The 27,961-nt window shown below is 52.3% G+C and overlaps 2 protein-coding genes across 9 annotated transcripts in view; both read left to right on the forward strand.

Moving 5' to 3' along the window:
• Nucleotides 1-10,848: 10,848 nt before the first annotated feature.
• On the forward strand, nucleotides 10,849-21,688 carry QTRT1 (queuine tRNA-ribosyltransferase catalytic subunit 1). The gene is made up of 10 exons (XM_031004123.3): nucleotides 10,849-11,137; nucleotides 11,384-11,452; nucleotides 11,550-11,688; nucleotides 15,613-15,691; nucleotides 15,811-15,926; nucleotides 20,487-20,625; nucleotides 20,879-20,954; nucleotides 21,085-21,194; nucleotides 21,280-21,367; nucleotides 21,445-21,688. The coding sequence occupies exons 1-10, from the start codon at nucleotides 10,895-10,897 to the stop codon at nucleotides 21,595-21,597; spliced, it is 1,212 nt and encodes a 403-aa protein (XP_030859983.1). The 5' UTR covers nucleotides 10,849-10,894; the 3' UTR covers nucleotides 21,598-21,688.
• Nucleotides 21,689-25,760: 4,072 nt separating this feature from the next.
• The window catches only part of DNM2 (dynamin 2), a 114,268-nt gene continuing 112,067 nt past the window's right edge, over nucleotides 25,761-27,961 (forward strand). For all 8 annotated transcript variants that reach the window (XM_055371666.1, XM_055371668.1, XM_055371670.1 and 5 more), the window contains exon 1: nucleotides 25,761-26,861. In XM_055371666.1, coding sequence (XP_055227641.1) covers nucleotides 26,701-26,861 — 161 coding nt within the window. In that variant the 5' untranslated portion in view covers nucleotides 25,761-26,700. The remainder of the gene's footprint in view (nucleotides 26,862-27,961) is intronic.

The raw sequence follows: 27,961 nt of genomic DNA on the forward strand, positions 1-27,961 counted from the left end.
CATTGTTTCATTCACTCAACATGCGTTCGTTCATTTTTTAAGAGAGACAGGATATTGCTCTGTCATCCAAGCTGAAGTGCAGTGGTATCATCGTAGCTCACTGCAGTCTTGAACCCCTGAGAGCTCAAGCGATCCTCCCGTCACAGCCTCTGGAGTAGCTGGGACCACAGGGCTGTGCCCCCATGGCTGACTAATTTTCTTGGAGAGGTGGGTCGCCAAGCCTAGTCTTGAACTCCTGGCCTTAAGCAACTCAGCTTCCCTATAGTAGCTGGGATGACAGGCAGCGCCACTGTGCCCTGCTGTCGTGTTTATTATTGCATGGTGATTACATGTCAAGTCTGGTGCTGGTTGCTGGGAACGCAATGGTGAACCTGCTCCCAACCCACATGGAGCTTCCAGGCATAAAGAGGGCTGTGTCACAGTGGGACAGGGAGTACCTGTCAAGGCTTTCCCCTCAGGTGAGAGGGTGGGTGAGTTGGACCCAAGAGTGTTAGGAAGGGAAGGGGAGGCCAGGGAGAGGGAATAGCTTGAGCAAAAATTCAGCTGGGGGATGAGGATGGGCTTCAAGAAGCTGAAGTCAGGTGAGTAGAGCATTTTGATGCAAAACAAAGGAATGCTGGGAAATGAGGCTGGAGGTCAGTGTGATCTTGAGGGCCCCCAAGTGGAGTGCCAGGCACAGGAGTTCTTGCCTTCTTTCTAAGGACAGTGGGGAGCCATGGATGGATTCTGACCTGGGAAGACTTCAGGCCCATTCAGGCTCCCAAGAGTATATATTTATTTATTTATTTTACTTACTTAGAGATGGAGTTTCGCTCCTGTTGCGTAGGCTGGAGTGCAATGGCACGATCTCTGCTAACCACAACCATCTCCCGGGTTCAAGCGAGTCTCCTGCCTCAGCCTCCTCAGTAGCTGGAATTACAGGCATGTGCCACCAAGCCTGGCTAATTTTGTATTTTTGGTAGAGACAAGTTTTCTCCATGTTAGGCTGGTCTCGAACTCCCGGCCTCAGGTGATCCACCTGCCTCGGCCTCCCAGTGCTGGGATGACAGGTGTGAGCCACCGCACCTGGCTGTTTATTTTTTAAGATGGAGTCTTGCTCTGTCGCCAGGCTGGAGTGCAGTGGAGCAATCTCGGCACACTGCAACCTCCGCCTCCCAGGTTCAAGCAATTCTCCTGCCTCAGCCTCCCGAGAAGTGGTAACTACAGGTGTGCGACACCATGCCCAGCTAACTTTTGTTTGAGACAGAGTCTTGCCCTATCACCCAGGCTGGAGTGCAGTGGCATGATCTCCACTTACTGCAACCTCCGCTTCCTGGGTTCAAGTGATTGTCCTGACTCAACCTCCCTAGTAGCTGGGATTACAGGTATGCACCACCATGTCCGGCTTTTTTTTTTTTTTTTTTTTTTTTTTTTTGAGACGGAGTCTCACTCTGTTGCCCAGACTGGAGTGCAGTGGCATGATATCCGCTCACTGCAAGCTCCGTCTCCCGGGTTCACGCCATTCTCCTGCCTCAGCCTCCCGAGTAGCTGGGACTACAGGTGCCCGTCACCACGTCCGGCTAATTGTATTTTTAGTAGAGACGGGGTTTCACGTGTTAGCCAGGATGGTCTCGATCTCCTGACCTCGTGATCCGCCTGCCTCGGCCTCCCAAAGTGCTGGGATTGCAGGAGTGAGCCACCGCGCCCAGCCAATTTTTTGTATTTTTAGTAGAGATGGGGTTTCACCGTGCTGGCCAGGCTGGTCTCAAACTCCTGACCTCGTGATCCACCCGTCTCGGCCTCCCAAAGTGCTGGTATTACAGGCGTGAGCCACACGGCGCCTAGCCTACAGTTTTTTTGTTTGTTTTGTTTTGTTTTTGAGATAGTCTCTCGCTCTGTTGCCCAGGCTGGAGTGCACTGGAGTGATCTCGGCCCACTGCAACCTCCGCATCCCGGGTTCAAGCTATTCTCCTGCGTCATCCTCCCGAGTAGCTGACATTACAGGCGCCCAGCATTATGCCTGGCTAATTTTTGGATTTTTAGTAGAGATGGGGTTTCACCATGTTGGCCAGGCTGGTCTTGAACTCCTGACCTTGTGATTCGCCTGCCTGAGCCTCCCAAATTGCTGGGATTGCAGGCGTGAGCCACCGCGCCCAGCTGAAACTATTTTTTAGACAGGGTCTCGGTCTGGTATGCAGTGGTGCCATCATGGCTCACTCATCCTCCTGAGTATCTAGGACTACAGGCCACGCTGCCTGGCTAATGTTTGTTTTTCTTCATAGGGGCAGGGTCTCAGGTTGATGTCCAATTCTTGGCCTCAAGCCATCCTCTCTTCAGCCTCACTAACTGTTGGAATTAACCGTTGTGAGCCACCGCGCCTCAGTACAGTTCTTTTGGTTGCTGAGCTGAGTAGGTGTATGGGAGAGGTGAGAATGGGGGCCCTGGAGACGACAAGAGGCTTGACTTCTGGAACATCGGAGCTGAGGTTTACAGTGATTTTTGCAGCTGAGTCCACTGGTCTTGATAAGGGAAGAGTTTCCAGACTCAAGAGGGTTAAAAACGATATGTCAAAGAAAAGGGGCCCGTCCTTCTCATTCTCAGGGAGACCAGCATTCTCTCCACGGAGTAGCCAAGAAGTCCATGAACTCCCAGGTCTTGGGCCAGTGCTTTTGTCTTCTCAAAAGATCTGGCGCCTAAGGTCTTCTTGCTTGGCCACAGGGCAGTAGGTGGGTGGCAATGTCACAGAGGGACGGTCCCCACACGTCCGATGAATAAACTGGAGAAATCCTCCAGGCTATCGAGACGACCATCCGAACTCAGGGCTCCAAGGACCCTTATTTCAGCAAAACCCCTAACTCTCCTCTCCTGAATGTTCTGTATTCCTCAGTCAGTGCTCAGAAGTCCGTATCCTGGACCCAGGACCTCAGCACCCGCTCCCTAAGGCCAACCATATAGTCCCCTGTTTGGGGGCTCCCCTGAGCAGTCGCGAGCGATCCCAGAGAAGGCAAGTTTCGGGATCTGACAGCCCCAGTCACGACCCTGGGTGCTGCGCAACCCTCCCTGTGAAGAGCGCGGAAACCGCCCCAGGCCTAGCCGCTGCAAACCACCGCTTCCAAACTTCCCGCCGGTCTCTAGGCTCCGGGTGCCCACCGCCCCTTCCTTCCTTCCTTTGCGTAATCAACAAGCTCCAACTCCAGATGTGATTTCGCAGGCCCCGCCCTGTGTATAAACTCTCTTCGTCCTGGGGTTGTCAACAAAATTTTTTTTTGGCTTTTTTTTTTTGGAGACGGAGTCTCGCTGTCGCCCAGGCTGGAGTGCAGTTGCGCGATCTCCGCTCACTCACTGCAACCTCTGATTCCCTGGTTCAAACAATTCTCCCGCCTTAGCCTCCTGAGTAGCTGGGATTACAGGCAAGCGCCACCACGCCCGGCAACAAACTCTTCTAATTGGCCGGACTCGCAGGCCCCGCCCCCACAGAGTGTGCCACTGCGTAGAGCGCGCCGCTCCTCATAGGGCGCTTGCGCAGGCTCCGCCCCCTGAGCGGCCGCTTTCCTGGTCTCCAGGCAACGCGTACGGCGCTGTCCACTGTGCTGAAGCCGCACACCAAGCACCGCCTCTAGCTGCAGGTTCACGGCGCCCCCAGCTCTCCTAAGTGGGCGGTGCCAACACCCTAAAGCAAGGACCACTAAGCCTCCTTTGCGCCCTATCCCCAGTTTATCTCTTGGTGATAGGTAGAGCCCACTTCCCTCCATGTTGGCTGAGAATGCCCTACCGTCCCATCCAGCTCAGAGGAAAGCCCAAGGCTTCCCGCGATTTCATGCCGTCACCTCCACACCCTCATCCGCTCACCTCCAGCCACACTGACCTCCGCGCTCACAACAGACAATCCAGACACATTCCCACCTCAGGCCTTTGCTCTTAACTGTTCACGAGGCCTGGAATGCTCTCTCAGATTCCGCATGACTCCTCCATTCTCCTTTCAGGCTCAAATCCCACCTTCTCAGTGAGCCCAGCCCTGACTATCCTGTCCTACTGAACACATTGACCTCTCTATATATGTATGTATGTATATAATTTTATTTTTAGTTTTTTCGAGACAGGATCTTGCTCTGTTGCCCAGGCTGGAGTGCAGTGGTGCGATCATAGCTCACTGCAGCCTCCACCTCCCGGGCTCAAGCTATCCTCCTGCCTCAGACTCCCGAGTAGCTGGGACTACAGGTGTGCAGCACTGCGCCCGTATAATTTTTGTGTTTTTAATACAGAAGGGGTTTTCGCCGTGTTGCCCAGGCTGGTCTCCAACTCCTGGGCTCAAGCGATCTACCTGCCTCAGCCTCCCAAAGTGCTGGAATTACAGGCGTGAGCCACTGCATCCGGACTAGAATATATTTGTTTAAGTGGGTGGATTAAGCCTCTTTTGATAATTGTTGAAGCTGGGTCATTGGTTACAAGGTGATAACTATGCAATTCTCTGTCCGTTTGTCTATGCTTGAAAAGTGTGTAATAAAGAATGTCAGGTGGCACAGTGATCTCCAGGAGGGGCAGAGAACCAGCATCAGGGGCTACACAGCCAGTGGTGGTACCCCAACGCCAACCCCACACATAGCCCAATCTCACAATGACTAAGTACAGAGACTGTAGTTGATGCTACAAGGATTACTGTGGCTGGAGACCAGATGTGCAACCACCTATAAACTTCCTGAGTGTAGCTTCAGTTTTGACATAAACTGTTCTTATTTTCATGAATCTCTGTGGCATGGGTGTAGCTGCCTCCAACTCCTGTCCCTAGTGTTTTCGAGCCCAAGGGCCTGTTTCTCCTCACCACTGGCTTTTTTTTTTTTTTTTTTGAGACGGAGTTTCACTCTTCTTGCCCAGGCTGGAGTGCAATGGCATGATCTCGGATCACCACAACCTCCATCTCCCAGGTTCAACCGATTCTCCTTCCTCAGCCTCCTTAGTATCTGGGATTATAGGTATATGCCACCACGCCCAGCTAATTTTGTATTTTTAGTAGAGATGGGGTTTCTCCATGTTGGCCAGGCTGGTCTCAAACTCCCGACCTCAGGTGATCCGCCCGCCTCAGCCTCCCAAAGTGCTGGGATTACAAGTGTGAGCCACTGCGCCCGGCCACCACCACTGGCTTTTGATCCAAATTGTGAATGGCAGAACCTGAGCCTTGTGCAGCCTGGCTGCAGGGCAGGCTGGGAAAGTAACTGTCAATTATAACTTCTATAGAAAGGCAGGCTTAGCCTTAAAAGATATGACATTCTCTCAATGCAGGGGTGTATGAGCGGGGTCAGGTGTTAGGTGGCCAAGAAAAGAAGGGGCTATACTAGCTTCAGAACAGCAAATCCAGGCAACCCTTAATCCAATCAGCCATTCATCCAATCATGGTGATTGCATTCTAAAATGCAGAGGATTCCCTCCAACATCCCAGAAGCTTTGGATAACCAAGAATTGCAGGCAGGTCAGAGCTCCAAGATAAGGTCACCCAGAAAAGAAAGAGACTCACTTTGGATAAGATAATGAAATGCTGTTTTTGGAACCTAAACCACTGAGAGGCAACATTGGCTGCACACAGAAATTCCTTGAGGCTTAAAACAAAAAACAAAAGAAAATTGATGACTGAGTCTCATCCCCATAGATTTTTTTTTTTTTAAGAGATGATGGGCCAGGTGCAGTGGATCACACCTGTAATCCCAGCACTTGGGGAGACTGAGACAGGTGGATCACCTGAGGTCAGGAGTTCGAGACCAACCTGGCCAACATTGCAAAACCTTGTCTCTACTAAAAATACAAAAAATTAGCTGGGCATGGTGGTGGGCGCCTGTAATCCCAGCTACTTTAGGAGGCTGAGGCAGGAGAATTTCTTGAACTCGGGAGGTGGAGGTTGCAGTGGGCCGAGATCGCACCATTGCACCCTAGCCTGGGCGACTCTAATTTCTGGCCTCAAGCAATCCTCCTACTTCATCGTCCCAAAGTACATAAGCTACTCACCATAGATTTTAGTTTAAGTTGTCTGGGCATAGAGATAGTTAAAAACTCCACAGGTAATTCTATGTGCAGCCAAGAGTGAAAAACAGTGGTTCTGAAACGAGTGGGCATCAGAATAACATAGAAAGCTTGGCAAGAAGCAGACTTAAACACATATTGGCCAGGCGCTGTGGCAATCCTCCTGCTTCAGTCTCCCAAGTAACTGGAATTATGGGTAATTTTTTAACTTTTTTTTTTTTTTTTTGCCATGTTGCCCAGGCTGGTCTCTAACTCCTGGGCTCATATGATCCACCCACCTTGGCCTCCCAAAGTGCTGGAATTACAGGTGTGAGCCACTGCGCCTGGTAAACATTTTGAAAAATAGAAATATTAGCTGGGCATGGTGGCTCACACCTGTATCCTAGCACTTCGGGAGACCTAGATGGGTGGATCGCTTGAGGTCAGGAGTTTGAGACCAGCCTGGCCATCATGGTGAAACCTCATCTCTACTAAAAACAAAAATTAGCCGGACACGGTGGCTCACACCTGTATCCTAGCACTTTGGGAGGCCTAGATGGGTGGATCGCTTGAGGTCAGCAGTTTGAGACCAGCCTGGCCATCATGGTGAAACCTCATCTCTACTAAAAACAAAAATTAGCCAGATGCAGTGGCTCACACCTGTAATCCCAGCACTTTGGGAGGCCAAGGTGGGAGGATCACCTGAGGTCAGGAGTTCAAGACCAGACTGGCCAATATGGAGAAACCCCGTTGCTACAAAAAATACAAAAAAATTAGCCAGGCGTGGTGGCGTATGCCTGTAATCCCAGCTACTCAGGAGGCTGAGGCAGGAGAATCACTTGAACCCGGGAGGTCGAGGTTGTAGTGAGCCAAGATTGCACTATTGCACTCTCCAGCCTGGGCAACAAGAGCAAAACTCCGTCTCAAAAAAAAAAAAACAAAAAACGGCCGAGTGAGGTGGCTCACGCCTGTAATCCCAGCACTTTGGGAGGCCAAGGCAGGTGGATCACCAGGTCAGGAGATCAAGACCATCCTGGCTAACATGGTGAAAACCGGTCTCCACTAAAAATACAAAAAATTAGCCGGGCGTGGTGGCAGGCCCCTGTAGTCCCAGCTACTCAGGAGGCTGAGGCAGGAAAATGGCGCGGACCTGGCAGGCGGAGCTTTCAGTGAGCAGAGATTGTGCCACTGCACCCCAGCCTGGGCAGCAGAGCAAGACTCCATCTCAAAAAAAAAAAAAAAAAAAATTAGCCGGGTGTGGCAGCAGGCACCTGTAATCCCGGTTGCTTGGGAGGCTGACATAGGAGAATCACTTGAACCTGAGAGGCGGAGGTTGCAGTGAGCTGAGACTGTGCCACTACACTCCAGCCTGGGCAACAGAGTGAGATTCTGTCTCAAAAAAAAAAAAAAAGAAAAGAAAAGAAAGAAAAGAAAAAGAAAAGAAAGGATGAGTGTTGTAGACAAAGGCAGGTGCAAAGGCCCTGAGGTTGGCTTGCTGGTGGGCAGGGGTGTTTTCCAGGCGGGTTTTCCAGGTGTGGCCTTACTAAGGATGCCCCACCATCTGGGCAACCGGCATCCTTAGCCTTTCTTACAGGATAGGGGGCTTGAGGCTCCCTTAGACACCCTCTTGGCCAGAGTAGCTCAGTTTAAGACAATTGAAAGGACATCTTCTGGGACAATAGCGCTCTCTGCTGGCCGGGACAGATATCTGATCCAGTTGTAATGATAACAATTACTATATAATATTGTATATTATTATTATCTTCTTTTTTAGGGTTTGGGTCTCACTCTGTTGCCCAGCCTGGTGTACAGTAGCCCAGTCATAGCTCACTGCAGCCTCCAACTCTTCAGCTCAAGTGATCCTCCTGCCTCAGCTTCTTGAGTAGCTGAGACTACAGGGGCGTGCCACCACACCATGTTAATGTTTTTGTTTTGTTTTTGTTTTTTAGATGAAGTCTCGCTTTGTCGCCCAGGCTGGAGTGCAGTGGCGCAATCATGGCTCGACCTCCGCCTCCCGGGTTCAAGCGATTCTCCTGCCTCAGCCTCCCGAATAGCTGGGACTACAGGCACGCACCCCCACGCCCGGCTAATTTTTGTATTTTTTTAGTAGAGACGGGGTTTCACCATATTGGCCAGGCTGGTCTCGAACTCCTGACCTCGTGATCCGCCCGCCTCGGCCTCCCAAAGTGCTGGGATTACAGGCGTGAGCCACCGTGCCTGGTTCACAACCTGTTAATTTTTTAATTTAAAAAATTTTTTTTCTTTTTGACACAGAGTTTTGCTCCTGTTACCCAGGCTGGGGTGCAATGGCACGATCTCGGCTCACTGCAAACTCCGCCTCCCAGGTTCAAGCAATTCTCCTGCCTCAGCCTTCTGAGTAGCTGGGATTACAGGCATGCGCCACCATGCCTGGCTAATTTTGTATTTTTAGTAGAGACACGGTTTCTCCACGTTGGTCAGGCTGGTCTCGAACTCCCAACATCAGGTCATCCGCCCGCCTCAGCCTCTCAAAGCGCTGGGATTACAGGCGTGAGCCACCGCACCCAGCCACACCAGCTTAATTTTTTTTTTTTTTTTTTTTTTTGAGATGGAGTCTCGCTCTGTCACCCAGGCTGGAGTGCAGTGGCACGATCTCGGCTCACTGCAAGCTCCGCCTCCCAGGTTCACGCCATTCTCCTGCCTCAGCCTCCCGAGTAGCTGGGACTACAGGTGCCTGCCACTGCGCCCGGCTAATTTTTTGTATTTTTAGTAGAGACGGGGTTTCACCGTGTTAGCCAGGATGGTCTCGATCTCCTGACCTCGTGATCCACCCGCCTCTGCCTCCCAAAGTGCTGGGATTACAGGCGTGAGCCACCACGCCCAAACTTTTTTTTTTTTTTTTTTTTTTTTTTTGAGACGGAGTCTCGCTGTGTCGCCCAGGCTGGAGTGCAGTGGTGCGATCTCAGCTCACTGCAAGCTCCACCTCCTGGGTTCAAGCCATTCTCCTGCCTCAGCCTCCCAAGTAGCTGGGGTTACAGGCGCCCGCCACCATGCCCAGCTAATTTTTTGTATTTTTTTAGTAGAGACGGGGTTTTATTGTGTTAGCCAGGCTGGTCTTGAACTCCTGACCTCATGATCTGCCTGCTTCGGCCTCCCAAAGTGCTGGGATTACAGGCATGAGCCACCGCACCCAGCCAATTTTTTTATTTTTTGTACAGACGGGGTCTGTCTATATTACTCCAGCTGGTCTCAATCTCCTGGCCTTGAGTGAACTTCCTGCCTTGGCCTCTCAAAGTGCTGGGAATACAGGTTTGAGCCACTGCACGTGCCGGGGGTTATATAGTTATATATTATGTTTTGTTTTGTTTTTGAGACAAGGTCTCACTCTGTCACCCAGGCTGGAGTGCAGTGGCAAGATTACAGCTCCCTGCAGCTTCATGAGCCTCAACCTTCTAGGCCTAAGTGATCCTCCTGTCTCAGCCTTTCAAGTAGCTGGGACTGCAGGCTCGCATCGCTACACTGGTCTAGTGTTTTGTTAGTTTTGTAGAGACGGGATCTCGTTATGTTGCCCAGGCTGGTCTCAAACTCCTCGCCTTAAATGACCCACCCTCCTGAGCCTCCCAAAATGCTGGGATTACTGGAGAAAACCAGTGTTCCTGGCTTTATTTATTATTATTATAAATGGAACACAACCAGCACTCAATAAATCTGTGACCCTTCCTCTCCTTGCTGCATGGAGTCTGGCGCTAGTCTGGTATGTATATATAGATATACGCTGAATGAATGTAGGAATAATTGTGGCCAGGTTCTGAGCCTTAGCCTCTTCTATAAATCTGGGATTCCTTATTTAATTTTTAGATTTTTTGAGAAGAGGTCTCACTGTGTGGCCCAGGCTGTAGTGCACTGGCTTGATCAGAGCTCACTGCAGCCTCTGTCTCCTGGGTTCAAGTGATCTTTTCGCTTCAGCCTCCCAAGTAGCTGGGACTACAGAGGGCGCCAGCACGCCCGGCTAAATTTTTTGTTTGTTTCGTTTGTAGAGACAAAGTCTCATTATTTTGCCCAGGCTGGTCTCGAACGCCTGGGCTCAACTGATTTACCGCCTTGGCCTCCCAAACTGATGGGATTACAGGCGTGAGCTACTGCACCCAGCCTCCTTCTTTTATTGAATAAACTAATGCTAACTGGGCACTTACTATGTGCTAGGTCCTGTACTGATTTCTTGGTACAAAGCGATGAACAAGATGCAACAAAAGCGCCACCAATAGCTCACTGCAGCCTGGGCCAAGCACTGTGTAAAGATCTATACATCATCCTTATTCAATCTTTTTTTTTTTTTTTTGGAGACCGAGTCTCGCTCTATCGCCCAGGCTGGAGTGCAGTGGCGCGGTCTCGGCTCACTGCAAGCTCTGCCTCCCGGGTTCACGCCATTCTCCTGCCTCAGCCTCCCGAGTAGCTGAGACTACAGGCGCCCGCCACCACGTCCGGCTAATTTTTTGCATTTTTAATACAGACGGGGTTTCACTATGTTAGCCAGGATGGTCTCCATCCCATGACCTCGTGATCCTCCCTCCTCGGCCTCCCAAAGTGCTGGGATTACAGGCGTGAGCCACCACCCCAGGCCCTTTATTCAATCTTTACAAAGTCTTTATGCCGAGATGCTGTAATTCGCCACATTTTATCCAAGAGAAAATTATGGCTAAGAGAGTCTCTGATTGTAGCTCGAAAGTGCTAGGGATGGGATTCGTTCCCAGTTCAATTCTGATTCTTTGCTTTAGCGTGTTGTGGGTAGGAGTCAAATGGGCCCCCAGCCAGGACCAGGGGTTCAAATCCGTTGCCATGGTCCCCCGACGCTTTCCCGGGCTCCAGAACGGGTCGCGCGGTCACGTGACAGCGGCCAACATGGCGCCGCCCACTGTGTGGTACGGCCCACGTGGTTCCGACAGTCAAGATGGCGGGAGCAGCTACCCAGGCTTCCCTGGAGTCGGCCCCACGGATCATGCGGCTGGTGGCCGAATGCAGCCGCTCCAGGGCCCGGGCAGGCGAGCTGTGGCTGCCGCATGGGACAGTGGCCACTCCTGTGTTCATGCCAGTGGGCACGCAGGCCACCATGAAGGGCATCACGACCGAACAGCTGGACGCTCTGGGTTGCCGCATCTGCCTGGGCAATACCTACCATCTGGGTCTAAGGCCGGTGGGTGGGCTCTGCCCGCGCGGGGAGGCGGCGAGGCGGCGAGGCGTGGGGAGCCATGGAGCGTCCTCCACGCCCGGACACTCCTCCCAAAGTCAATCGACCAGCTGTATTGAGCGCCCCCAATGACCAGGCCTTGTACTGGGCGTGAAAGAGCAGCAGGGACTAAAGCTGGCCAGATCTGTCTCCCAAGAAGGGCCCCCAGGGACGCGGTCACCCCTAACCTGACACTTTCTTCCATCAACCCAGGGACCCGAGCTGATCCAGAAAGCCAGCGGTCTCCACGGCTTCATGAATTGGCCTCATAATCTGCTAACGGTGAGCTGAGGAGAGAGCCGACGTTCTAGGGCCCTTCTCTGGAGTGAAGGGTCCCCATCCCCACCCCCTGACAGCTTTGCGGTGGGGTTTCCCTTAGGACAGCGGCGGTTTCCAGATGGTGTCGCTGGTGTCTCTGTCTGAGGTGACGGAGGAGGGCGTCCGCTTCCGCTCCCCCTACGACGGCAATGAGACCCTGCTGAGCCCGGAGAAATCCGTGCAGATCCAGAATGCGCTGGGTGAGAGGACCCTGGGGAGCCGCCTCCTTACCCTGTCTGTCAGGGGGTGAAGTTTACACAGGGCCTGTTCTTTAGCTGTTGTGTGGCTTTGAGCAGGTCACTCCTCGCTGAGCTTCAGTTGAACCAACTCAAAGCGGGGGTAAATAGTAGCAGGTCTTTGGTAGAATTGTTGACAAGTACATATGAGATGATGTCAGTAAATCTCCATCCCAGCCATGTAGTAGCTTAAGTATTATTATTGCAGTTTTTCTCTCATTAGCAAATTAACACTGGACGTGGAAGCTCATGCCTGTAATCCCAGCAATGTGGGAAACTGAGGCGGGAAGATCACTTGAGGCTGGGAGTTGGAGACCAGCTTGGGCAATACAGGGAGACCCTGTCTCTACCAAAATAAAAAATAAAAAAAACAAAGGACAAATACCTGTTGAAATAATGGTGGCAACAAGAGGATTGGGGAGGCTTTAGGCTCCTCCCATATCCTCAATATCCTTCTTTTTTTTTTTTTTTTTTTTTTTGAGACGGAATTTTGCTCTTGTTGCCCAGGCTGGAGTGCAATTTTGCGATCTGAGCTCACTGCAACCTCTGCCTCCCGGGTTCAAGTGATTCTCCTGACTCAGCCTCCCGAGTAGCTGGGATTACAGGTGTGCGCCACCACACCTGGCTAATTTTGTATTTTTAGTAGAGACAGGGTTTCTCCATGTTGGTTAGGCTACTCTCAAACTCCTGAGCTCAGGTGATCCGCCTGCCTCGGCCTCCCAGAGTGCTGGGATTCCAGGCGTGAGCCACCACACCTGGCATATTTTTTTTTTTTTTTTTTTTTTTGAGACAGAGTCGCCCAGGCTGGAGTGCAATGGTGTGATATCCAGTCACTGCAACCTCCACCTCCTGGGTTCAAGTGATTCTCCTGCCTCAGCCTGCTGAGTAGCTGGGATTACAACTGCTTGCCATCATGCCCAGCTAATTTTTGTATTTTTTGTAGAGACGGGTTTCACTATGTTGGCAAGGCTGGTCTCAAACTCCGGACCTCAGGTGATCCACCTGCTTCGGCCTCCCAGAGTGCTGGGATTATAGGTGTGAGCCACCACGCCTGGCCCAATATCCCCATTTCTTGATAAAGAACCATGGCAACACAGGGTCAAAACCCTTCTTCCCCTCATCATTCTAATAGATTGATGCTGTAGGGAGGAAGAAATATTTTTTCTTCTTAGATTCATGGCTGAAGCCCCTATAACAAAAACCCTTATAAGAAAAGAAGCCACGTGCTGGGCGCGGTGGCCACGCGCTGGGCGCGGTGGCCACGCCTGTAATCCCAGCACTTTGGGAGGCGGAGGCGTGATCATGACTCACTGCAACAGCTGCCTCCTGGTTCAAGCAATTCGCCTGCCTTAGCCTCCCAAGTAGCTGGGATTACAGGTGCCCGCTACCACACCCAGCTAATTTTTGTATTTTCAGTAGAGATGGGGTTTCACCATGTTGGCCAGGCTGGTTACGAACTCCTGACCTCAAGTGATCTGCCCATCTTGGTCCCCCAAAGTGCTGGGATTACAGGTATGAGCCACTGTGCCCAGCCTATAAGTTTTTTTTTTATGTTTATTTATTTTTATGTATTATTTTGAGACAGAGTCTCACTCTGTCACCCAGTCTAGAGTACAGTGGCACAATCTCAGGTCACTGCAACCTCTGCCTCCTGGCCTCAAGCAATTCTCCTGCCTCAGCCTCCCAAGTAGCTGGGATTACAGGTGCATGCCACCACGCCCAGCTAGTTTTTTGTATTTTTAGTAGAGACAGGGTTTCGCCATGTTGGCCAGGCTGGTCTTGAACTCCTGACCTCAAGCGATCTGCCCGCCTTGGCCTCCCAAAGTGCTGGGATTACAGGTGTGAGCCACCATGCCCGGCCAAATATTTTTTGTAGAGATTAGAGTCTCACTACATTATCTGGGCTGGTCTTGAACTCCTGGCTACAAACAGTCCTTTGCCTTGACCATTCAAAGTGCTCATGTTACAAGCATGAGCCACTGTGCCAGCCCTCATGTGTTTTTTTGTTTGTTTGTTTGTTTTTTCTGGAGATGGAGTCTTGCTTAGTTGCCCAGGCTGGAGTGCAGTGGCGCGATCTTGGCTCACTGCAAGCTCCGCCTCCTGGGTTCATGCCATTCTCCTGCCTCAGCCTCCGGAGTAGTTGGGACTACAGGCGCCCGCCACTACGCCCAGCTAATTTTTTTGTACTTTTACTAGAGACGGGATTTCATCGTGTTAGCCACGATGGTCTCGATCTCCTGACCTCGTGATCCGCGCATCTCGGCCTCCCAAAGTGCTGGGATTACAGGCGTGAGCCACCGCGCCTGGCCTCTTTTGTTTTGAAACCAAATTTCACTCTTGTTGCCCAGGCTGGAGTGCAATGGCGCAATCTCGGCTCACAGCAACCTCTGCCTCCTGGGTTCAAGCGATTCTCCTGCCTCAGCCTCCCGAGTAGCTGGGATGACAGGCATGCGCCACCATGCCCGGCTAATTTTGTATTTTTGGTAGAGACAGGGTTTCTCCATGTTGGTCAGGCTGGTCTTGAACTCCCGACCTCAGGTGATCCGCCTGCCTCAGCCTCCCAAAGTGCTGGCATTACAGGTGTGAGCCACCACGCCCAGCTAAAGTTCTAGCTTTTTAATGAATGTCGTAATTTTTTTTTTTTTTTTTTGATGTGGAGTCTCGCTCTGTCACCTAGGCTGGAGTGCAGTGGCTCGATCTTGGCTCACTGCAACCTCTGCTGCCCGGGTTTAAGCTATTCTCCTGCCTCAGCCTCCCCAGCAGCTGGGACTACAGGTGCCTGCCACCACGCCTGGCTAATTTTTGTACTTTTAGTAGAGACGGGGTTTCTCCTTGTTGGTCAGGCTGGTCTTGAACTCCTGACTTCAGGTGATCCACCTGCCTCAGCCTCCCAAAGGGCTGGGATTACAGGCGTGAGCCACTGCACCCAGCCCCATATTTATTTTTTCGTCTTTTTTTTTTTTTTTTTTTTTTGAGAAGGAGTCTCACTCTTTGACCAAGGCTGGAGTGCAGTGGCACTGTGTTGGCTCACTGCAACCTCCGTCTCCCGGGTTCAAGCGATTCTCCTGCCTCAGCCTCTTGAGTAGCTGGGATTACAGGAATATACCACCACGCCCGGCTAATTTTTGTATTTTTAGTAGAGACGGGGTTTCACCACCTTGGCCAGGCTGGTCTCGAACTCCTGACCTCAAATGATCCACCTGGGTCGGCCTTCCAAAGTGCTGAGATGACAAGCGTGAGCCATCACGCCCGTTTTTTTTTTTTTTAACCTTTTTTTTTTTTTTTTTTTAACACAGCCTTGCTCTGTCATCCAGGCTGGAGTGCAGTGGCACAATCTTGGCTCACTGCTACCTCTGTCTCCCAGATTCAAGCTATTCTCCTGTCTCTGCCTTCCAAGCAGCTGGGAATACAGGCACGTGCCATCACACCTGGCTAATTTTTGTGTTTTTAGGAGAGATGGGGTTACACCATGTTGGTGAGGCTGGTCTTGAACTCCTGACCTCAGATGACCTGCCTGCCTCGGCGTCCCCAAGTGCTGGGATTACAGGCGTAGTCACCACGCCCAGCCAGCAGAGCCCTGCTGATGGACGTTTGGTTTCCCGGTCTTGCTATGGCACGCCACATAGCAAGGAATCCCTTTGTATATTTTAGGATTTTATTTTGTGTAACAGGATAGGATTTTAAGCTGGGGAGAGGCAGGATCAAAGGCACATTCTGTGAAGCTCCTTCTGGCTGCTGTATAAACAGACCGGGAAAGTCACGTGGGAGTTAGCAAGACGGGGGATGGGGGGATGCTCTTGGGGAAGTCCAACTTGTCCCCATGTGACAGCAGGCTTTCCCCAAGCACTGCGGGCTTTCCCAGTGATGTTGCCCCCATCTCACCATCAGGCTCGGACATCATCATGCAGCTGGACGACGTGGTTAGCAGTACTGTGACTGGGCCGCGTGTGGAGGAGGCCATGTACAGGTGTGTATATGCTGTGTGCATGTGTGGGATACGTGGTGGGAGGGGATCCTGGTCCCTGTAGCCTTGTCTCCTACCCCCTCACCAGGCCCCTGGGGCTTGTGACTGGGGCCCTGTTGCAGGTCAATCCGCTGGCTGGACCGGTGCATTGCAGCCCATCAGCGGCCGGACAAGCAGAACCTCTTCGCCATTATCCAGGGTGGGCTGGACGCAGATCTCCGGGCCACCTGCCTTGAAGGTAGAGCCATGTGCTGGCAGGCCCAGGGCTTGGCCATCACGGAGGTCCCCACATGGGCCTGGCGTATGGTGGGACTGGATTGCTAATGTGTAGAAGGGCACTGCGCTAGAAAAAATAGCAGGAGCAAAGGCTCTCGGGCCACGTGCAGTAGAATGTATTGAGAGAATGGCCATGATTCCAGTAGTTAATGGTCTTCTAGTTTTTTTGTTTGTTTGTTTTTGTTTTTTTTTTGAGACGGAGTCTCAGGTGATCCACCCCCCTTGGCCTTCCAAAGTGCTGGGATTATAGTCATGAAACACCGCACCCAGCCTATTTATTTATTTATTTATTTTACTTTTTTTTTTTTTTTTGGAGGATGGAGTCTTGCACTGTCGCCCAGGCTGGAGTGCTGTGGCACGATCTCGGCTCACTGCAACCTCTGCTTCCCTGCAACCTCCGCCTCCCGGGTTCAATCTATTCTCCTGCCTCAGCCTCCTGAGTAGCTGGGACTACAGGCACCCGCCACCAGGCCCGGCTAATTTTTGTATTTTTAGTAGAGACAGGGTTTCACCATTTTGGCCAGGCTGGTTTCAAACTCCCGACCTTGTGATCCACCTGCCTCGGCCTCCCAAAGTGCTGGGATTACAGGCGTGAGCCACCGTACCCGGCCTCTTTATTTATTTTTGAGACACGGTCTTACTCTGTTGCTCCTCCTGGAGTGCAGTGGCTAGGTCAAAGCTCACTGCAGCCTCAAACTCCTGGGATCAAGCAGTCCTGCCTCAGCTTTCCAAAGTGCTTGGAATATAGGTGCACGCCGGTGTGTCCAGCCATGCATTACCTTTTTACATGCAATGCTTTCTGGTGTTTTCTTTTCTCTTTCATTTAAAAACAACGACAACAACCCGTGCATCATCGAAGTCATTTCTCAACCACCTGCAGTTTGACAAGCACCGCCCCATGGGGTGCTTCTCAAAGTGCTCTGAGGCTTACCTGCCCCAGCACAAACTACTGAAAGTCCTGGTAAAATGCAGCTCCCCTTCCCATGATCCGACCAGAGTTGGAGCTAGGGAAGGCCTAGGAATCTGCATGTAAACACCCTGTGTCCAGTTGGAGGATGCTCACATTACCTTCAAAACCTGGCCCCAGACAACGCCTGCATTCCTTTTTTTTTTTTCTCTTTTTTTTTTTGAGACGGAGTTTCGCTCTTGTTGCCCAGGCTGGAGTGCAGTGGCGTGATCTCAGGTCACTGCAACCTCCACCTTCCGGTTTCAAGTGATTCTCCTGCCTCAGCCTCCTGAGTAGCTGAGATTACAGGCATGCACCACCATGCCTGGCTAATTTTTGTATTTTTAGTAGGGACAGGGTTTCACCATGTTGGCTAGGCTGGTCTTGAACTCCTGACGTCGTGATCCACCCACCTTGGCCTCCAGAGTGCTGGGATTACAGGCTTGAGCCACCGCACCTGGCCAACACCTGCGTTCTTGATGGCATGGCCTCTTCAGGTTGAACTGGGCAGCTGGGGCACAAGATAAGCCTGGACTTGGGGGCCAGACCCAGGTTTGAATCCAGCCTTTGGCGTATGTGGCCTTGGACTAGTGGTTTAAGCTCTGCAAGCCTCAATTTCCTCTTGTTTCAGGCAAGTTGAACAATAGCACAATTCTGCAGCCCCTTCTGTGTCATCCAGGTCCTCAGAGCGAAAGTCTAAAATCCAGAACATTGGCCGGGTACCATAGCTCACACCTGAATCCCAGCACTTTAGGAGGCCAAGGCAAGAGGATTGCTTGAGACCAGTCTGGGTGACATAGTGAGATCCCATCTCTAAAAAAAGAGAATTGGGCCAGGCACGCTGGCTCACGCCTGTAATCCCAGTACTTTGTGAGGCCAAGGCGGGCAGATCGCCTGGTCAGGAGTTCGAGACCAGCCTGGCCAACATGGTGAAACCCCGTTTCTACTAAAAATACAAAAATTAGGCCGGGTGTGCTGGCTCGCGCCTGTAATCCCAGCACTTTGGGAGGCTGAGGCAGGCGAATCATTGAGGTCGGGAGATCGAGACCAACCTGGCTAACATGGTGAAACCCCATCTCTACTCAAAAATAGAAAAAAATAGCTGAGCATGGTGGCGGGCGCCTGTAGTCTCAGCTACTCGGGAGGCCGAGGCAGGAGAATGGCATGAACCTGGGAGACGGAGCTTGCAGTGAGCCGAGATTGTGCCACTGCACTCCAGCCTGGGCAACAAAGTGAGACTCCATCTCAAAAAAAAAAAAAAAAAATTAGCCAGGCATGGTGGTGGGCACCTGTAATCTTAGCTACTCGGGAGGCTGAGGCAGGAGAATCATTTGAACCCGGGAGGTGGAGGTTACAGTGAGCTGAGATCACACCACTGCACTCCAGCCTGGGCGACAGAGCAAGAATCTGTCTTAAAAAAAAGAAAAAAAGAAAATTAGCACGCAAGCATGGGAGTGCGTGCCTGTGATCCTAGAGACTTGGGAGGCTGAGGTGGGAGGATTGCTTGAGCCCGGGGGTTGGTGGCTGCAGTGAGCTATGATGACATCACTGTACTGCAGTCTGGGTAACACAGTGAGACCCTGTCTCAAAAAAAAAGAAGAAAAGAAAAGAGAAAAAACTTAGAATGCCCTGAAAAATTTGTAACTCATTTCATGGCTAACTTAGATCTCTCATTTTTTATCCCAGTTGTTATAAGTCTTCACATATTTTTATTTTTATTTATTTTTTATTTTTTGAGACGGAGTTTTGCTCTTGTCCAGGCTGGAGTGCAGTGGTGCCATCTCGGCTCACTGCAACCTCTGCCTTCTGGTTTCAAGCGATTCTCCTGCTTCAGCCTCCCGAGTAGCTGGGATTACAGGCACCAGCCACCACGCCTGGCCAATTTTTGTATTTTTAGTAGGGATGGGGTTTCACCATGTTGGCCAGGCTGGTCTCGAACTCCTGACCTCGTGATCCACCTGCCTTGGCCTCCCAAAGTGCTGGGATTACAGGCGTGAGCCATGTGCCCAGCCTATTTTTATTTTTTAAATTTTACTTTGGCCGGGCGTGGTGGCTCACGCCTGTAATCCTGGCACTTTGGGAGGCCGAAGTGGGCGGATTACCTGAGGTCAGGAGTTCGAGACCAGCCTGCCCAACATGGCGGAACCCTGTCTCTATTAAAAATACAAAAAATTAGCCGGGCATGGTGGTGGGCGACTGTAATCCCAGCTACTCTGGGGGCTGAGGCAGGAGAATCACTTGAACCCGGGAGGTGAGGGTTGCAGTGAGCAAAGATGGTGCCACTGCCCTCCAGCCTGGATGACAAGAGCAAAACTCCATCTCAAAAAAAAAAGAAAAAATTTAAGTTCTGGGATACATGTGCAGAACGTGCAAGTTTGTTACACAGCTATAAATGTGCCATGGTGGTTTCTGCACACATCAGCCCGTCATCTAGGTTTTAAGCCCCGCATGCGTTATGTATTTGTCCTAATGCTCTCACTCCCCTTTCCTCCACCAAGTCTTAACATATTTTGTTGCACAAATATTACAGTGTTTGATGACAGGCTATTGGGTGTTTTTTTGTTGTTGTTTTGTTGTGTTTTTGAGACGGAGTCTCGCTCTGTCGCCCAGGCTGGAGTGCAGTCGTCTGATCTCGGCTCACTGCAACCTCCACCTCCCGGGTTCAAGCGATTCTTCTGCCTCAGCCTCCTGTGTAGCTGGGACTGCGGGTGCCCATCACCACACCTGGCTAATTTTTGTATTTTTTAGTAGAGACAGGATTTAACCACGTTGGTTAGCCTGCTTTCAAACTCCTGACCTCGTAATCTGCCTACCTTGGACTCCCAAAGTGCTGGGATTGAAGGCATGAGTCACCGCGCCCGGCCCTTTTTTTTTTTTTTTTTTTTTTTTTTGAGACGGAGTCTCACTTTGTCACCCAGGCTGGAGTGCAGTGGTGTGATCTTGGCTCACTACAACCTCTACCTCCCAGGTTCAAGCGATTCTCCTGCCTCAGCCTCCTGTGTAGCTGGGACCACAGGCGTGTACCGCCACGCCTGGCTACTTTTCATATTTTTAGTAGAGACAGGGTTTCACCATGTTGGCCAGATTGTTCTTCAACACCAGACTTCAAGTGATCTGCTTGCCTTGGCCTCCCACAGTGCTGGGATGACAGGCGTGAGCCACTGCGCCTAACATGACAGCTGTTACTCAGCATGTGGGATGTTTACTGTTCTCACATCTGGAAAACTCTGAATTCTGAAACACATCTGGTTCCAACAGTTTCAGCTAAGGGACTGTGGGCTGTGCCTCTTCTGAGTACTGAAGGAAAAGGTCTTGCATACAGCAGGCACTCAATAAATGTTAGCTGAGATCAGCAGCAGTCCCAGCCCCTAGACAGACAGACAAACTGATGGCCCGTCTCCTCTGTCTCCCTCTCTGTCTCCCTCTCCATCTCTGGCTCTGTCTGTCTCTCTGTCTCTGTCTGTTTCTCTGACTCTCTCCCTGAGCGACTCTGGAAGTCTGGGCAGGGTGTGTTCTGGGATTGAAGACCAGGCGCATTTCCTCTTCTGTGGCTCTCACCTTACCCTGTACCCTCAGAGATGACCAAGCGAGATGTGCCTGGCTTCGCCATCGGGGGCCTGAGCGGGGGTGAGAGCAAGTCGCAGTTCTGGCGGATGGTGGCGCTGAGCACCTCTCGGCTGCCGAAGGACAAGCCCCGATATCTGATGGGGGTTGGGTATGTTGTGGATAGGGGGGCCAGAGCCCTACCTGTGGGAAGTGGATTCCTGGGGACCCCCTACCCTGCTTGGGGAGGTGGCATTTGGGGGAAACGGACACAGGTCTGATCTGAGGAGACTCGGAAGACATGGCTGTCCCTTGGGGGCCATTCTGAGGGAATATTGTCCAGTCTGGGGCAGTGTGAGGGTTGGGAGGGGCCCTGGGAAGCCCCTGAGGTTCTCTGCCCCCTCCCGTCATGGCTGCAACCCCAGCTATGCCACTGATCTGGTAGTCTGCGTGGCTCTTGGATGTGACATGTTCGACTGCGTCTTCCCCACACGGACAGCGGTGAGGCTCTGGCAGAAGGAGGTCAGGGCGGGAGACGGGTGGGGGACTAGGGAGGCAAGGTTAGGGGTGGGGGGGTGGGGAGAATGAAGCCCTGGGTGACCCCCCTTTCCCTGCCCTTCCTCTCCCACAGCGCTTTGGCTCTGCCCTGGTGCCCACTGGGAACCTGCAGTTGAGGAAGAAGGTGTTTGAGAAGGACTTCGGCCCCATAGACCCAGAGTGCACCTGCCCCACGTGCCAAAAGTAGGCAGGATGGCACTGGGAGCTGGGGCAGGGCGTGGAGGGGACAGGGCCTGGCTGTGCTGAGCTGTCCCCTGCCGCTCTACAGGCACAGCCGCGCCTTCCTGCACGCACTGCTGCACAGTGACAACACGGCCGCGCTGCACCACCTCACGGTCCACAACATCGCCTACCAGGTGAGCCAGTGCCCGGGGCAAGGTGGGCGGGGCTGTCCTAGGTGCGTATGCCCCACGCTGACCTCCCCTCCCCGCAGCTGCAGCTCATGAGCGCCGTCCGCACCAGCATCGTGGAGAAGCGCTTCCCGGACTTTGTGCGGGACTTCATGGGCGCCATGTACGGGGATCCCACCCTCTGTCCCACCTGGGCCACCGACGCTCTGGCCTCTGTGGGAATCACACTGGGCTGACCTGGCATTGGGAGAGGGAGGAAGGAAGGGAGGGAGGGAGGGGCTGGAAGATACTGAAGGATTTCTTTTTGGAAGGTTTTTTTAATTGTAACTTACAGAGTGTGTCTGTGTCTTCTTGAAGAAGTGGCCTGTCTGGGTCCCCCTCCCAGTCTGAGTGTCATTGCAGTGGAATATCTCCCCTTCTCACCAATCATAACATGTCACTGTGGCAGCAGTGGATAGCTGGAAACCACCTGTCAGTGCCCAGCATGTAGGGCGTGCCCCTAGAGCGGGAGCTGCCACCTGCTTCCTGGGGCCCAGGCCCCCCAGCCACCTTGGAGGGAGGTACTGTTGGCCTCTCCTTTTTTACAGCTGAGGAAGCAGGCCCAGGGAAGGGAGGGAACTTGCCCAAGGTCATCACCGTCAAAGAAATGGTATCTTGGCTTTAAGGCATACACTCCTAGTCTGACTTTTATAAATATGAGGCTTAATCTCCTATTTTTTTCTTTCTTTTTTTTTTTTTTTCGAGACTGAGTCTCGCTCTGTTACCCAGGCTGGAGTGCAGTGATAGGATCTCGGATCACTGCCACCTCCGCCTCCCGGGTTCAAACGATTCTCCTGCCTCAGCCTCCCGAGTAGCTGAGACTACAGGCGCGTGCCAGCATGCCTGGCTAATTTTTGTATTTTTAATAGAGATGGGGTTTCACCATGTTGGCCAGGCTGGTCTCAAACTCCTGACCTCGAGTGATCTGCCTGCCTCAGCCTCCCAAAGTGTTGGGATTACAGGCATGAGCCACAGTGCCCAGCCTCTTTTTTTTTTTTTTTTTTTTTTTTTGAGACTGTCTCCTTTGTCATCCAGGCTGGAGTGCATTGCTTCAAACATGGCTCACTGTAGCCTCGATCTGGAGCCGCCACACCCGGTCTACTCTTGCAACTTGATGTTGCATGTACAGTCGTGTTCCATTTTACGGAGAAGGACACTGAGGCGTAGAGGAATGAAGTTTACATGGTCACTGTCACTTTCTTAGTCCATTCTGGCTGCCATATATAACAAAATACCATCAACTGGGTGGCTTATAAACAACAGAAATTTATTTATCACAGTTCTAGAAGCTGGGAAATTCAAGATCAAGGTACCAGCAGATTCAGTGTCTGTTGAGGGCAAACTTCCTAGATGGCGATCTTTTCTCTAATCTCACATGGCGGGAGGGGCAAGGCAGCTCTCTGGGGTCTCTTTTATGAAGGCGCAGTGAGAAGCTCAGCAGGTTTGTGAAAAGAAAAAAAAAATACATAAGGGCACAAATCCCATTCACCTAATCACCTAATCGCCTTCCAAAGGCCCCACCTCCAATTACCATCATGTTGGGGATTAGGTTTCAACATGTGAATCTTGGTGTGGTGGGTGATGGGGTAGAGGGCTGGTCTATAAACATTCAGACCATAATAATCAGTAAATAAACAGGCCCAGGATCTAACCCAGATATGATCAGTTACAGGGCTAGTGATCTTCACCAGCCTGGGCAACATGGCGAAACTCCATCTTTACAAAAAATACAGGTGGTGTGCATCTGTGCTCCCAGCTACTGAGGAAGCTGAGGTGGGAGGATTGCTTGAGCCCAGGAGGTTGAGGCTGCAATTGCACCACTGCACTCCAGGCTGGGCAGCGGAGTGAGACTCTGTCTCAAAAACAAAAACCAGTGCTCTTCAAAAATGAAGTTTTTGAAATGGAAAAAGTAGGCCAGGTGCAGTGGCTCACACCTGTAATCCCAGTGCTTTGGGAGGCCAAGGCGGGCGGATCACTTGAGGTCAAGGAGTTTGAGGCCAGCCTGGCCAACATAGTGAAACCCTGTCTCTACTAAAAATACAAAAGTTAGCTGAGCATGGTGGCACGTGCCTGTAATCCCAGCTACTCTGGAGGCTGAGGCAGGAGAATCACTTGAACCCAGGAAGTGGAGGTGGCAGTGAGCCGAGATCGCACCACTGCACGCCACCCTGAGAGAGAGTGAGATTTTGTCTAAAAAAAAAAAAAAAAGGTTGGGCGTGGTGGTGGCTCACACCTGTAATCCTAGCACTTTGGGAGGCCAAGGAGGGCAGATCATGAGGTCAGGAGTTCAAGACCAGCCTGGCCAACATGGTGAAACCCCATCTCTACTAAATATACAAAAATTAGCTGGGTGTGGTGGCACGTGCCTGTAATCCCAGCTACTCCGGAGGCTGAGGCAGGAATATCGCTTGAAGCCAGGACTTGGAGGTTGCAGTGAGCCAAGATCGCACTACTGTACTCCAGCCTGGGAGACAGAGCAAGACTCCATCTCAAAAAAAGAAAAGAAAAGAAAAAAAAAGTCCAAGCGCGGTGGCTCACACCTGCAATCCCAGCACTTTGGGAGGCCAAGGAGGGAGGATCATCTGGGTCAGGAGTTTGAGACCAGCCTGGCCAACATGGTGAAACCCCATCTCTACTAAAAATACAAAAATTAGCCGGGTATGGTGGCATGCACCTGTAGTCCCAGCTACTTGAAAGGCTGAGGCAGGAGAATCACTTGAACCCGGGAGGCGGAGGTTGCAGTGAGCTGAGATTGCGTCACTGCACTCCAGCCTGGGCTACAGAGCAAGACTCTGTTTCAAAAAAAAAAAAAAAAAAAAAAGTGAAAAAGTAATACATGTATGTAATCCACAATTCAAATCACATCAAAAGTGCAACTACTTTTATCAATTTATGTATTTTTCCAGCAATTTTCCGTGTGTACATATGGTTTTCATGCATGTCAGCATCCTTCACACACAGTTCTGTACCTTGCTTGTTTTTTCCTCTTAGTATATCTCAAATTATTTATACTTCAGTACATGAAGAGTTTTCTCAACGTTTTTTGTTTGTTTATTTGTTTTTGAGACGGGGTTTTGCTCTTGTTGCCCAGGCTGGAGTGCAGCGGTGCAATCTCAGCTCACCGCAACTTCTGCGTCCCGTGTTCAAGCGATTCTCCTGCCTCAGCCTCTCGAGTAGCTGGGATTACAGGCACGCACCACCACGCCCGGCTAATTTTTTGTATTTTTAGTAGAAACGGGGTTTCACTATGTTAGCCAAGCTGGCGAATCTCTAACCTCAGGTGATCTGCCCTCCTCGGCCTCCCAAAGTGCTGGGATTACAGGCATGAGCCACCGCACCTGGCGCTTTTTGCCTATTTCTTTGAGACCTGGGGTTTTGGGTCACAAAACAGGCAAATGCCATGAGCCACCCTCCTCCTCTTTCTCCATCTTCTTGTGCTGCCTCAGGTCAGAGCACTTACCTGCTCCTGCCTTCTCACTGGGTTTCCTGGTCTCTGGCCTATTTGTCTCCAGAGGGGTCAAAACACTTCAAATCCTCCTATTTGTCTCTGTCCACTGTCAGGAGTTCCAGTTCCCAGAACCCCAATTTTGCCTACAAAATAGCGTGTCTTTTCACGGGGAGAGGATTTGTTGAGTTTTAGTGGGTACTCAAAAAGATCCAAAGCCAGTTGGGGGGGTTCACACATGTAATCCCAGCACTTTTGGGAGGCCGGCCTGTGAGGGTCGTTTGGGCCCAGGAGTTTGAGACCAGCCTGGACAACACAGCAAGACGCTGTCTCTATAAAAAATAAAAATAATTAGCTGGGCATAGTTGCGCACGTCTGTGGTTCTAGCTACTCGGGACGCTGAGGTGGGAGGATCGTTTGAGCCCAGGTGCTTGTTGAATTGAGCTATGAGTGCACTACTGCACCCCAGCCTGGGCAACAGAGTGAGGACCCAGTTTCTAGGAAAAGAAGATTCATTAGCTAGACGCGGTGGCTCACGCCTGTAATTCCAACACTTTGGGAGGCCAAGACGGGCGGATCACTTGAGGCCAGGCGTTCGAGACCAGCCTGGCCAATATGGTGAAACCCCGTATACTAAAAATACAAAATTAGCTGGGCGTGGTGGCTCACACTTGTAATCGCAGCTATTCGGGAGGCTGAGGCAGGAGAATTGGTTGAACCGGGGAGGCGGAGGTTGCAGTGAGCCAAGATCGCGCCACTGCACTCCAGCCTGGGTGACAGAGTGAGTACCCCGCCTCAAAAAAAGAAAAGAAAAAAGATTCATGATCTGCTAAAGTTGAAGAAGTGGGGGAAAACGTTGGCGTGTTAGCGGCGTCAAGATCGGGCGTGAGCAGAAAGGGCACAGCATTTGCAAAGGCGTGGAGGAGTGATTTATTGCGTTCTATCCCTAGGAAGCAATGACTTGGCCTCTACCATCTGCAGAGCGCACTGGGACCCTGCTCCCAGAGCTGGTTTGCAGTCTGGGAACTGAGATGCGCTCTGGGACTTGTAGTTTTCCCCAGTGCCAGGAAACTCAAAAATCGAGACATCGGATCTCACCACGAGGGGTCGCCCTTGAGCGAGTACGGTGGAATCTTATCCTGTACTTCAGAAGGCTGTTGCAGACATCCAACAATCACAAGGAAGAACGGGAGTTTTTCTGATTGACAGATATGGTTGTCAATGATAGTCAAGATTCGGATGTTAAAGCCCGCCCTCTTTTGCCTGGTTGGCTGGAGCAACGAAGTGATATTTATATGAACCAATGGGAAATTCTTAGGGAACGAATTAGTAGCTCAATCCCCAACACCATTGGTCCACATTGTCTACTGGCACGTCTGCCTGCCAATAAGATGGTGGAACTTCGCCAATGGGCAGAGCCAACGTGCCTTTTTTCGGAAACACCCCCTTCCTCTCTTGACAACTTGCTTTCTGCCGCTATTGGCTCTTGCACAACAGTGACGGTTCTTTTGTCCAGTAAGTCAGCAAGACGGTCCCCAGGGGGAAGGTTTACTCAACCATAGGCCCGTGCCTAGTTTTTATTGGCTAGTGTATCCGAGTGGCGGTGCAGCCGGCCAGTCGCGTGCGGCGCGAGTGCTTTGGGCGCAGCCCCCGGGGCCGGGGCGGGAGGTCGCTCGGGTCGGGTGTCGCCTGAGAACCGGATGAGGCGGCGACCGTGAGGCCGAGCCGGGAGTGGGCGTCTTGCCGAGGCCCGGGCGGGCGGGGAGCAACGGCTACAGACGCCGCGGGGCCAGGTCGTTGAGGGTCGGCGGCGGGCGAGGAGCGCAGGGCGCTCGGGCCGGGGGCCGCCGGCGCCATGGGCAACCGCGGGATGGAAGAGCTGATCCCGCTGGTCAACAAACTGCAGGACGCCTTCAGCTCCATCGGCCAGAGCTGCCACCTGGACCTGCCGCAGATCGCTGTGGTGGGCGGCCAGAGCGCCGGCAAGAGCTCGGTGCTGGAGAACTTCGTGGGCCGGTGAGCGGGCGCGGCAGGGATCGCGGGCGGGCGGCGGCCTAGGGCGCGGAGGGCGGACCGGGAATGGCGCGCCGTGCGCCGCCGGCGTAACTGCGGCGCTTGCGTGCCCGCGGCGGGGAACCGGACGGGGTCGGCGAGGCGGGCTCTGTGGGACGCCCTGGGCAGAGGACTCCCTGCAGGGGCTCCGGAGCGGGCCCGGGCCCCAGGGGCGGCGTCACGGGCCAGGGGGCCGTAGGACAGGAGGTGCGCTGGAACCCTGCGGTCCATCTGGTCCCCGCTTTCGTGGGTGAACTCTGCCATCTGGTTGGCCGTGGGTCTGGGGTAGATCCCTCTTCTGCTCTTTCGGGCTGTCTGTTTATCAGAGGTGAAACCGGCCATCTAGATATCTATTGGGGCGACCCCTGCGGTCTGGCTGGCTTGTTCTTGTATCTGGAGCTGCCCCCGCCGTCTGGTTGGCTGTCTCTCTGTCCTGGGCAAGCCTCCCTGCCACCACCATTTGGTTGTCCATCTGTCCAGTCCCACCTGGCAGCCCCCTGCTGTCTGGCTAGCTGTCCAGGGTGACCTCTGCTGTCTGGCCGCCCATCCGTGCCCCTCACAGACTTTAACACTGAGCAGTCCCTCTGTTGGGTGACACCAGCTGGCCTCTACTGTCTGACTGGCTAGCTGACTCCTAGGGGACCCTCTTTGATTCTCTCTGGCTGACTCTTACAGCTTGATTCCTGGCTAGCGCTGGCTCCTCTCTTCCGTGTGAATTCTTCTGTCTGTCTGGCCATCTCCTAGTCTGCCCATGACTACCCCTGAGTGTCTGGCACAACGCCTCTGGAAAGGGGTGGAAGGAGGGTAGAGGGGAGAACAGAGCTGAAGGAGGAGGTTTGAACCCTACTTCCCCTCTCAGCTGGAAGGAGGACTCTGGGGGTGCCTTACTTCAGGATTCCTTTCCGAGTGCTAGAACACAGGGGCCCGCCTCCCAGCTACAGCCTACAAATTGGGGGCCCTCCTTTGGAGCCTGGGAAGGGGCTTCTTGCGTGATCAGGCCTCAGTGGCTAGCGCTGGGATGTAGCCTTCTCTGGACAGCCTTGAGAAGCCGCGGTGTGCCCATC

The sequence above is a fragment of the Gorilla gorilla genome, chromosome 20 (assembly GCF_029281585.2).
Source record: "Gorilla gorilla gorilla isolate KB3781 chromosome 20, NHGRI_mGorGor1-v2.1_pri, whole genome shotgun sequence".
NCBI classification, from domain to species: Eukaryota; Metazoa; Chordata; class Mammalia; order Primates; family Hominidae; genus Gorilla; species Gorilla gorilla.

Coding starts and splice junctions, on each gene's coding strand:
- QTRT1 (XM_031004123.3), top strand. CDS start 10,895: ATGGCGGGAGCAGCTACCCAGGCTTCCCTGGAGTCGGCCCCACGGATC. Junction 15,692..15,810: donor GTGGAGGAGGCCATGTACAG/GTGTGTATATGC, acceptor GCCCTGTTGCAG/GTCAATCCGCTGGCTGGACC. Junction 21,195..21,279: donor ACCTGCCCCACGTGCCAAAA/GTAGGCAGGATG, acceptor GCCGCTCTACAG/GCACAGCCGCGCCTTCCTGC.